Source organism: Camellia sinensis, chromosome 4 (genome assembly GCF_055761805.1).
Source record: "Camellia sinensis isolate YWXY chromosome 4, ASM5576180v1, whole genome shotgun sequence".
Classification (NCBI taxonomy): domain Eukaryota; kingdom Viridiplantae; phylum Streptophyta; class Magnoliopsida; order Ericales; family Theaceae; genus Camellia; species Camellia sinensis.
Genome location: NC_138964.1, coordinates 209,465,646 through 209,477,941, shown reverse-complemented (window position 1 = coordinate 209,477,941; position 12,296 = coordinate 209,465,646). Strand labels below are relative to the sequence as shown.

Here is a 12,296-nt window from a genome sequence, read left to right as displayed (position 1 = left end):
AATTTTAGGTGACGGATTAAGTGGCTTATTGAATAAGCCAGGTTATCTTTCCTTTTTACAAATATCTATCTAGGCCTGTGTTTGGCAAGGGCTTTTTCAGACTTTTTTGGCTATTTTAGTCACAAAAAACAAAATAGACTATTTTAGCCATAACAAACAAAACATCACATCCAACCTATAATCATTACATTCTTCTCTCACAAAAAAAGTCAAAAAAGCCAAAAAGCCCTTCCCAAACCAAGCTTTTTAGCCCAGGCTAAAATAGCCAAAAAAGCCAAAAAGCCAACCCACTTCCCAAACGGAGGCTAATTTTATAATCCAAATACAATTTTAAGAGAGGTGGAAAAAAAAATTTACATCCACCCTAGGACAAAATTGAATTATGTACACCAAAATTAAAAAAATAAATAAATAAATAAAAAATGGTATGCTGCATGAAGTGAATCAAATTCAAATCCCATCCAATAAAAAAAATATATAAAACAAGCCCATCTAAGCTACTGGTACTGGGCTAGTCCAAATTTAGCCCATGAAAATGAACTAAAAATGGGCTCGTATTACAGCCCAATCCATTTTTCTCAATTTCAGTTTTGAAACCCTAGCTTCTTCATCCTCCTCTCCTCCCAGAGCTGAGCTCAACCCTGCTCTCTCTCTAAAACAAGCAAGCAAACAAGCAAGCAAGGAAGCATGAGAAAGCTAAAGTATCATGAGAAAAAGCTGTTGAAGAAGGATAATTTCATAGAATGGAAGAGAGAAGATGGCCACAGGGAACCTCATGTTATGCAGCGTTATCATGTCACCGATCGAGACGATTACAAGAAGTACCAAATCTCTCTCTTTGTTTGCATTTTATCTGATTTTTTTTTTTTTTTTTTTGAAAAATGTCACAATTTGTTTTCGTATGTGTATGAATTTTGTGGATGAATGGTTATAAGTTTCGATCAATTTTTTTGTTTTTATAGATTTTTTTTTTCTTCTTTTGCAATGAATAGGTATTCGACTTTGTGTCGGAATGTGCAGAAGCTAGTGAATATATTGAAGCAAATGGATTCAAGAGACCCTTATCGGATCGAGATGACCGACTCTCTTCTTGAAAAGCTGTTAGTTTTTTTAAACTGATCAATTGAAATTTTCTTCAAGAGAATTTAGTATGTCTGTTTATTCAGTGCTGTTTCAATCTTATTCAACCTTTGCATTATCCATTTTGAGTATGATGATGATGATCAAGTTGTGGAAACTGGAATCTAATTCAAAATTCAAAATTTGGGTTGGGTTGAGTTGCTCCATATTCAACAGTTTGTCAAATTGGTGAATGTGAGACAAACCTGTTTATATTTGGCTACTGTTTAGGTTTTGACCCAAATTCAACTTTTTTTGAAATTCACCAACTTGGATTTCTTTGCTTGTTACAAATGGGGAGCTTTTTTTTTGATGTTTGAAAGATTTTGCAAACTGTGCCCCAAATTTGCCAAAAGTTGCATTTCATCGTTCTTTTCTCAGTCTACATTTTAATGATAATTTGAGCATTGTATGAGATTTTCAGCCAGATTAATCTGCCATGCAATTTTAGTCGATGTTCTGATCAGAAATATTCATTCCTAATAAATTGTGATGCCTACCCATTTAGGAACTCGATTTCCAATTCATTAGGAGATCTTTATACTTGTAATTATGCAAATTATTGCTTGCACTGGTCAATCTTACTACTAATGTAATGTCTATTTTGAACTCTCTGTCTTCAATCAATAACTCAGATTCCTTAAAAGAAGGGTTGTATGATAGAAAAAAGGTAGTCCACAAAACTTCAACCAAGGCTAAAATACTTTCTTTTGTCCAAGGTTGTTAAAATCGGGATCCTTGTTAGGAATTGACCATTCTTAACCAAGATCAGTGAGACACGAAATAACAAATAAAGAAGAAAAACGAATCAAACAAATCACACACACAAGAACACAAGAATTTACGTGGTTCACCCCAGAATAGGGCTACGTCCACGGCTGCTGCAGTTTTTCACTACGATCAGAAAAATACAACTCTCTTTTAACCTAAAAGAGGCGCCCCCTCATCTATTTATAAGTATAGAATTAGGGTTACACAGAAGCACATGGAAATTACGAAAGTACCCATCTCCCTTGGGGGGAGGCCCCCCCAACCCCCCATTGGACCCAGTGTTTGAGTAAACAGTGGGGTTGAGGGAAGAGTACTTATCAGGGTCCACCGACCCAACAATCTCTTACTTGGAACCTGATAACACAAGCTCTCCATCATCTTTATCACATAGAGGAACGCCGCAACAATTCAATCTTCCTTCATCAATCTTGAAGGCCAACTGAAGTTGTTCAGTTGGCACACAACTTCAGTTTGTCAATGGTGATTGTTTTGGTCAACATGTCTGATGGATTCTTATTGCCATGGATCTTCTTAAGAGACAAAACTCCATTATCTACAAGTGAACAAATGAAATGGTATCGTAGCTAAATGTGTTTCGTCCTAGAATGAAAAGCAGGATTCTTTGCAAGATGAATAGCACTTTGACGGTTACTATGCAAAATACTCATCTCTTGCGTCTTACCCAACTCTGCTAGGAAATTCTGTAACCAAGTCATGTCCTTTCCAGCTTCAGCAATATCAACATACTCAACCTCTGTTGTAGAAAGGTGTTAAAATCCACCTACTCTCCACCTACTTCACCCACTTAAACCTACTCCACTAAACCTAACCCACTACACCACTACCACCTCACCTACTCCACTAAACCTAACCCACTACACAACTACCACCTCCACTTCACCTACTCCTTACCTACTACACACTCACCCTCTTCTATAGGAATCATGAATCATTGTAATAAATATCTATACAACATATATCAATCAATAATACAATTCTCTATTTCTTTTTTATACATTGAATTTCTACATGGTATCAGAGCCAAGTTAAGAAGCTAATAATTCTGCTTCACCGGCGGGCGGCAGAATCGCCTTGGCCGCCCGCCGGACCTCTACACATACCTTCACTCCGCTGCCACCAATTATTCTTCTTGATCTTGATCTTCTTGTTGTTGCTGATTCAAATGTTTGGTTTTCATCATATGAGGAAAATTCTCAGATGACATAATCACTACTGTTATATTTCTCAGAGATGAAGATTCCTTAATTTTCTTGAGCAAATCATAGCCTGTCATTCCAGGCATACAGTAATCTGTAATAATCAGATTCACTTCCAATCCCTAATAATCAGCCTCGCCTTGTTCGGCAATCGGTGAATTCGCATTCTACGACGTCGTCTTCGTCTTCGTCTCACATTGCTCATCATCAGAGTTCACAGGTCGAAGGATCGAATCCACACAGCAACACTTCAAGCTCAAGCTCGAGCTCGGTCTCGTCTGCGGAAAGATCTCTTCTTCCCAGGGGACATCAAAGAAGAAGCTGTTTCATGTGTCCTCCAGGGGCTATTCTTGCTCCTGGTGAGACTATCATAGCAACTGTATTCAAGTTTGTGGAGCCTCCAGAGAACAATGAAGAACCAAATTTTGGGGGACATCAATTCAGCTTGACCCTGTTGGAACTCTAACCTTGGAGTTTGATGATGGTGATGTTTTCCAGTGGAGCAAGGTCACAACATCCATTTGTAATCTTATCCTCGCCGGCCACCCACCGACCTCACTTCTTCGCCTATTCCGCCGGCCTCTTCTTCTTGCCTCCGTCCTGGACGGCCCTTGACGGTGTTGCCTCCGTGCTTCCTAGACCACCAAGCAAGTTTCCTCCTCCCTGCTCCTCCACTACAGCATATGGTGGACCTCCAAATCGGAACATCACGGTGGCCTTCCGCTTCAGCTCCTTGTTTTTTGTCTTTAGCACACTTATCTCTGCTCGCGCATCCTTATACATGCGTTGGAGCAGAGCCAACTGGGAGTTTAACTGTTGCACCTCATTTGTCCTACTCTGCAGCCGGTGCGACAAGTTTGTGACTGCCGTCATCGTCTCCACACAGGACTTCAAAGTATACTGATTGGCTTCAATGTCAGTTTGCACTGCCATTTTTTGCTCCACAGATCGCATAGGAAAGTTCAACGGAGCAAACCCTGGGGCGCTTGGTTGAGGTTCACTGGCCCCCGCACCAGTTATCTCTCTTGTTGACTCGTTAAGGTCTGGAAAGAGAGTGAGCAGACCACGGGAAGACGAAGCCATTTTCTGGACAACAGAGTGTTACAGAGTCTCTCTCAGAAATCTCTCTCAGAAAACAGAGTGTTACCGAGTATCTCTCTCAGAAATCTCTCTCAGAAAACGAAGAGTTTTTTCAGAGTTTTTCTAGCAGGTTTTTGTCTCTGCTTCCAAGCCTCAGCCTCCGCTTCGGTTTATAAAGACCATGACAAAGAGGCCGACACGCGTTCTGTCGATCACGTGCATCGCCGCGTGTCTGGCGCACCTTTTGATGGCACGCCTTTTGAAAACATGGACACGCCTTTTGATGGCACGCCTTTTTATGGATTGGGCACGCCTTTTGATGGAACGCCTTTTGAAAGATTGGGCACACCTTTTGAGGGTGCGACTTTTTAAGGGTCCGACAAGACTCTGTAAACTGTCCCGACATTGATTCCGGTTAGCTCCTTTATGGGTCCGACAAGACTCTGTAAATTGTCCCGACATTAATTCCGGTTAGCTCCTTCATGGGTCCGACAAGACTCTGTAAACTGTCCCGACATTGATTCCGGTTAGTTTCTACAAGGGTCCAACAAGACTCCGTAAATTGTCACCACAACTGTCACAACATTGTCTGCTACAACGGTCCGACATGACCCCATAAACTGTCTTCTACATCGGTCTGACACCGCCATCCAGTGTCCTCTACACCGTTATGACACCACCATACAGTGTCCTCTACATGGTTATGACACCCCCATACAGTGTCCTCTACAACGTTATGACACCACCATCCAGTGTCTTCACCAATGGTCTGACACGACCATACAGTGTCTCTTATCCTCTTTTATTTTTATGTATTTTCTTGTTTTGTTACTCTCTTCAAACTCAAGTTGGTTAGTTCCTATCCCCCTTGAGTTTGGGGGGCTGTTAAAATCCACCTACTCTCCACCTACTTCACCCACTTAAACCTACTCCACTAAACCTAACCCACTACACCACTACCACCTCACCTACTCCACTAAACCTAACCCACTACACCACTACCACCTCCACTTCACCTACTCCTTACCTACTACACACTCATCCTCTTCTATATATAGGAATCATGAATCATTGTAATAAATATCTATACAACATATATCAATCAATAATACAATTCTCTATTTCTTTTTTATACATTGAATTTCTACAAAAGGGCCACAATCTTCTGTAACTGTGAAATCCAACTCATTGCTGTACCACCCAATGTGTAAACATAACCAGTAGTACTATTTTTGTTATCCATATCACCAACCAAGTTTGCATCAACATAACCATGTAACCTGATGCCGGTTCGTCTGAAACAAAATGCCATGTCTGTAATACCACTCAAGTATCTAAGGATCTACTTCACTGTCTCCCAATGTTGCTTGCCTGGATTACTTATGTACCTACTAACCACTCCCACTACATGTGCAATGTCTGGTCTAGTACAAACCATAACATATATTATGCTACCGATAGCTGAAGCATATGGAACTCGTTTCATGTAAGCCTGCTCTTCTTCGCTCTTTGGAGACTGCTCTTTGGTAAGTCTAAAGTGGCTAGCCAATGGAGTGCTCACTGGTTTTGCACCATCCATGCTAAACCTCTTAAGAACTTTCTTAACATACTCAACCCATGACAACTTTAAAGTACCATTTGCCTTGTCCCTGTGAATCCTCATACTAAGGATTTTGTTTGCAACTCCAAAATCCTTCATTTCAAATTGGTTGGACCAAAGGTTCTTCAATGTTTTTATCTCTTCAATGCTAGAACATGCGATAAGCATATCATCAACATATAAGAGCAAAATAATATAATTTTTGTCAAATCTCTTGAAATAATAACAATAATCTACTTGACATCTTGTAAAACCGTTGCTACACATAAACTCATCAAACTTCTTGTACCACTACCTTGGGGCCTTTTTCAAACCATACAAGCTTTTTCGAAGTTTGCATACAAACTCCTCTTTGCCATGTGCCAAGAAACCTTGTGGTTGCTTCATGTAAATTTCCTCTTCCAAATCACCATGGAGAAAAGCCGTCTTCACATCAATCTGCTGAAGATACAAATCTTCAGCAGCCATAATTCTCAGCACCAATTTGATTGTGGTCAACTTCACAACTGGAGAGAAAATGTCAGTGTAGTCAGCCCTTTTTTTTTGCTAAAATCTCTTTACAACTGGCCTTGTAGTGTTTACTCCCATCATGTTCCTGTTTGACCCTATAAACCCACTTGTTGTGCAAAACTTTCTTACCCACTAGTAATTTGGTCAACTCCCATGTCTAGTTTGCCATGAGTGAATCCATTTCATCCTGCATAACTGACTTTCACTTAATTGAATCAACAACCTACAAAGCCTCATCATAACTCTCAGGTTCACCCCTATCAGACAACAACAAATAATGTAAAGATGGAGACTAATGCTGTATAGGTTTAGACTCTCTTTCTAACCGTCTCAGTTTAGGAGTAGGAGTAGGAGTATGTGGCTCAGTTTGTGGAATAAGTTTTTCAGGATTATTCTGAATCCTACTATTCATATCATTCTCACTAATCTCCTCTAACTCAACATGCTCATGACAAGTAACAGATTCAGATACAGATTTATCCCTATCCTCATGCATTACTTTCTCATTAAATATGACATCTCTACTTCTGATTATTTTTCGATTTTTATCATCCCAAAACCGATAACCAAATTGATTAAAGCCATACCCAATAAAAGTACATTTAACAGATTTCGAATCAAGTTTACTTCTATCAGGAAAAATCGCCTAGGCCAGAAGTCTTAGACAACATAATTACTTCTCCGGCAAAATAAACTTCAAGGACTATGATCAAGACGCCGTCTACAATGTCATAGGCGACATCAAATACTCGACAGTCCTTGCCGAATTAATGAAGAATTTAGTAGGTTGCCAAAGAGACTTCCATGTATTTGTTAAATTCTAACCAAATCTCACTATTAGAGAAGGAATTCTTTGTATTATATTAACTAATGGGAACAGTAGTTGGTTAGATGCAATGTCCCTAAAAATGGGAGAATGGTTTGATATTAATGTAAACACTGTCATGATTAATGAAAAATTTTATTAATTTTATTTATGAAATCACTCAAACTTTTATTTACTTATTACATTTTCCTTATCATCAACTATTATATCTTATCGGAGAGGCGAAAAGATTTGTTGTTAGCAGGTTTTGGGAAAAGTGGTTCAGTTATTCATGAACACAGAGGTCGTCTAAGTTTGTTTGAGATTGATGTACGCAGAAGTGGTGATGGTATTGGTGATGTTGATCCTGATCCGTCGATTTCAGAGGTTGGTGTTAGAAAAGAAGTTGATCGGAGAGAATTAGTTGTTATGGACCCCGCAGAATTTTCTGATGTTTTACGAAATGTAATAATCAGTGTAAAAATATGAAACACAGCCAAATATCTTCAAAAAAGAAAGATTTACCTCTTTTCCGCTCCAAGCTTCTTCTGGTAGCTGTCCATGCAATGGAACAGATGAACCACGGTTAATCAGATATGCTGCAGTGTTAACTGCGTCTGCCCAAAACATCTTTGATAATCCAGTATGTATCCTCATATTTCTAGCACATTTATTCAGAGTTCTATTCATGTGTTCTGCAACGCCATTCTGTTGAGGTGTCTTTTAAACAGTTTTCTCCATTCTAATTCCACTTTCTGTACAATATTTCTTGAACTCATTGTCCTCATATTCCCCTCCATTTAACTGATCTCAAGCACTTAATTTTCTGACCTGTTTCAATCTCCACTAAGGCTTTCCACTTCTTAAAAGTAGTATAAACTTCAGATTTATGTTTCAGAAAATAAATCCATACCTTTCTCGTTAAGTCGTCGATAAAGGTAACATAGTATGATGATCCTTCAAGAGATGAAATTAGTGCAGGTTGCCACACATCTGTATGAACCAACTCCAACTTTTCTGACTTCGATTTCCTGCCATCCTTTGAAAAACTAACCCTCTTTGGTTTGTCGAAGATGCAATCCTCACAAAAGTCAATGTCCATTGATTTCAAATATGACAGTTTCCCCTTAGATGCAAGTACCTTCATCCCTTTTTGACGCATATGCCCAAGCCTTTGGTGCCATATATTTGAGTTTTCTTTCTCACCAGCAACTGCTACTGTATCCTTATTGTTCGTAGTCATGTAAAAGGTGTTTTTTTTTTTTATTACCACGAGCAACAACCATGGCTCCTTTGGTGATTTTTCACAAACCACCCATGAAAGTTACAACATGACCTTCATCATCAAGTTGTCCAACAAATATCAAGTTTCTTTTCAAACCAGACACATGTCTAGCATTCTGTATCTTTCAAACAGATCCGTTTGGCAACTTGATTGTTACATTCTTTTACCCACAATCTTCAAAGGCTCATCATCAGCCAAATAAACCTTTCCGAAATTACTACCAATGTAATTGTCCATGATTTCCCTCTGTGAAGTAGAATGGAATGATACCCTAGAATCTAAAATCCAAGATTCAAGAGAGCTATCTATACTCAAGATCGAAGCATCATAAATCTCCTCTATTGCAGCATTAGCAGACTTCTGATTTTGATCACCTTTGTTCTTATTTAATGTCGGACAATCTCCTTTTAGATGTCCATTCTTTCCACAGTTCCAGCAACTCCGTCCCTTTCCAGTTCTTGACTTGCTTCTATGTTTGGATTTTGATCTGTTGTGATTCGGGGGTTTTCTACTGATCTTCCTCTGGTTTTTGTATTCAGGGCAGAACCTGATGTTTCTCCTAATTCTCTCCTGCGAATTTCTTCACTCAGAATTAAATCTCGAATATCACTGTAATTCAATTTTTCTTTTCCGAAAGAATTACTCACTGTCGTTACAGTATCATTCCAACTTTCTGACAAACTAGATAGAAGAATCAAAATTCTAACCTCATCATCAAATTCGATAGACACAGAACTCAATTGTGTTACCACAATATTGAATTCGTTCAGATGCTCAGCCACCGAAGCACCTTTTGTCATTCTCAGATTAAACAATCTACGCATCAAATAAACTTTATTTGAGGCAGAGGGTTTTTCATACATGTTTGAGAGTGCCGCCATGAGACCCGTTGTAGTCTTCTCCTTCGCTATGTTAAACGCAACATTACGAGACAACGTTAACCGAATAACACCTAGTGCTTGGCGATCAAGAAGAGTCCACTCATCATCTTTCATCTTTTCTGGTTTAGTCCCTAAAAAGGGCTAATACAGTTTTTTCTGATACAGATAATCTTCAATCTGCATCTTCCAAAATTCAAAATCTGTGCCATTGAATTTATCGATTCTAACCTTTTCATCTGTAGCCATCGCTTCCACTCGAACCAATGCTTTGATACCAGTTGTTAGGAATTGACCCTTCTTAACCAAGACCGGTGAGACACGAAATAACAAACAAAGAAGAAAAATGAATCAAACAAATCACACACACAAGAACACAAGGATTTACGTAGTTCACCCTAGAATAGGGCTACGTCCATGGCTGCTGCGGTTTTTCACTATGATCAGAAAAATACAACTATCTCTTAACCTAAAAGAGGCGCCCCTCATCTATTTATAAGTATAGAATTAGGGTTACACGGAAGCACATGAAAATTATGAAAGTACCCATCCCCCTGGGGGGAGGCCCTACCCAGTGTTTGAGTGAACAGTACTTATCAGGGTCCACTGACCCAACAATCCTAAGTGGGATTGTTGTGAGAGACTCGTGGATCGAATCGTAGAACTGGATTGAGGATAGTAAAATTCTACTTTCAATGCATAATAAAATGAAAAATTGTGGATAATGATAATTTATGTTATACGCTTTTAAAAAAGACTAAAGAAAAATGATAAATTTGATATGATGTAGTTTCTATGTTAATATAAATTGGAAGAGATGATTGAAAAAGGAGTTTGTAGTCAAATTTTTTATACATATACATACATATATATATATATATATATATATATAAGGAGTACATAATAACAAAAAAAATTGTAGGATCGGAATCGTATGCGATTCTACACGATTTTATGAATAGGATTGTAATCACTTTAAGGTCCTATTAAATTTAAGATCCTAGTGTGATCTGGATTGTTTGACCCAACTAAGGTCGTAAGATCGTAAGATCCGGATTGAGATTCAAGCTCTTCATAATACTCAATAGAAAATACCAAACGACATCCCAGAGTCTGCTTATGGAGACGCAACAAATGGGTTGCCAACCCCTCATGAGTAATATTCCTAGGGAGGAGGATGATGTTTGTTAAGTAGATAATTGAAGGAGATCAATTAAAGAAGGTGACAAAATTAGAATTCTTCACACATAAATGCCTTCTGTTTAAGGTGATTTGTAGGTATTGGGAGAAAGAAGTTAGTTTGCATAAAGAAAAGAATATCTATGCACTATGCAATGTGGAACAACTTGCTATGATCTTCAAATATATATCTCTCAAAATTTTTGGAGACTGTGAAGAGGAATAGAGGACATTGAATTAGTAGCATCACATCCCTTCATTTAATAATGTGGACAAACTTGCTATGATCAAATATATACCTCTCAAAATTTTTGGCCACTGTGAAGAGGGATAGAGGACATTCAATTATAGCATCACATCCCTTCATTTAATCTATTTTTTCAGCATTATCACTGGAACTTTTTCATAATTGAGCACTATGTTTGATGCATTAGATGTTTCTTTGTCAATCCAGGTATAACATGGGAGTCATACCATCTAGAAAAAGCTTGGCTTTGTGTCAGCGCTTATCAGTGTCAGCCTTCTGCCGGTATGTGAGCTTGCATAATGCTATTTCAGGGCAGTAGAATTTTTAAATATGTACTGAAAGTTTGACATAATAATGATACCTGTAAAATCGTGCTTTTCAATTTTGAAAGCCAATGGATGTATGGAAATCTATGCTTTCTGAAAGTTTTATAAGATGAAACTTTGTTTGAAATTATGTTACAGAAATATAATGTAGACGCATATTTATTCTTTTATTTGCAGACGTAGGCTTGCAACTGTGTTGTTGAAGCTGAAATTTGCTGAACATTTCAAGGAAGCGGTCACATATATACAGCAAGGGCATATCCGAGTAGGTCCAGAGACAGTCACTGATCCAGCTTTCCTTGTGACAAGAAATATGGAAGATTTAGTTACTTGGGTAGATACATCCAAGATAAAGAGAAAAGTGCTGGAATACAATGACAAGCTTGATGATTATGATGCAATGAACTGAGGCATTTGAGAAAGTTGAGCCCCAAGTCTTTTTTATCAATTAACATTGTGATTATGTTATCTGAACTGGTTTATGTTGATTTGTTAGGATGATAAATTAATGTTTGTTAAGTATAAAGTTAAATGGTATGTATTGCCATCTGTGCAAGGACACCATTGATATTTTGTCTTTGTTGTGAGTGTTAGCCCGACAAGGGTATGTTCTATATGGTATAAATTCAGTGCAATTTTAAAAAGGTAATTACAAATATATGGAAAAACTTATGCTTTTAATTTTTGACATTGATAAAGTTTACTATTAATTTGAAATTATTTTTTTACAACTACACTGAATTATAATTTTTACTTAAATTTAAAATATTGTAATATCATGTTAATCTGCTACCCTTTTTTTTACTTCCGGAGCTCATAGTGTCTTACCAGCCTACAAAGAAGTATGGGTAAATTACATTGTTCATTTAGAAAAAATATAATAAATTTTATATGTTTAATAAAATTAAATTATACTAATTTTTTTAAAGTAAAATTAAAGCTATTGAAATTAAAGCAGATGACGTGTTGTCTTGGGAAGATGTGTTGACTGTAAAAATATAAATTTCAGTATAAAAGGCAGATATCATTTTAACTTGGATTAAAATATAAATTTTAATGTAAAAAATAGACATCATTTTGCCGTGGGAATAAACAAGAGTAAAATATAAATTTTCTTATAAAAGAAATAATATCATTTTTTTTATTGGTACACAAGCGAATTACCTATGAGAAGGAGTTGGGTCATGTTCATATCGAGTTATTTCGGATTTGTGGGATAATTACTTTAATACTAATCTAACCTATTTATTATTTGTATTATCGTATCATGTCATTTTTT

The 12,296-nt window shown here is 37.5% G+C and overlaps 1 protein-coding gene across 1 annotated transcript; it reads left to right on the top strand.

Annotated features, from left to right (window-relative positions):
- Positions 1-441: 441 nt before the first annotated feature.
- On the top strand, positions 442-11,596 carry LOC114276361 (Alpha-L RNA-binding motif/Ribosomal protein S4 family protein). The gene is made up of 4 exons (XM_028218157.2): positions 442-821; positions 993-1,100; positions 10,899-10,973; positions 11,195-11,596. The coding sequence occupies exons 1-4, from the start codon at positions 688-690 to the stop codon at positions 11,424-11,426; spliced, it is 549 nt and encodes a 182-aa protein (XP_028073958.2). The 5' UTR covers positions 442-687; the 3' UTR covers positions 11,427-11,596.
- The last annotated feature ends 700 nt before the right edge of the window (positions 11,597-12,296 follow it).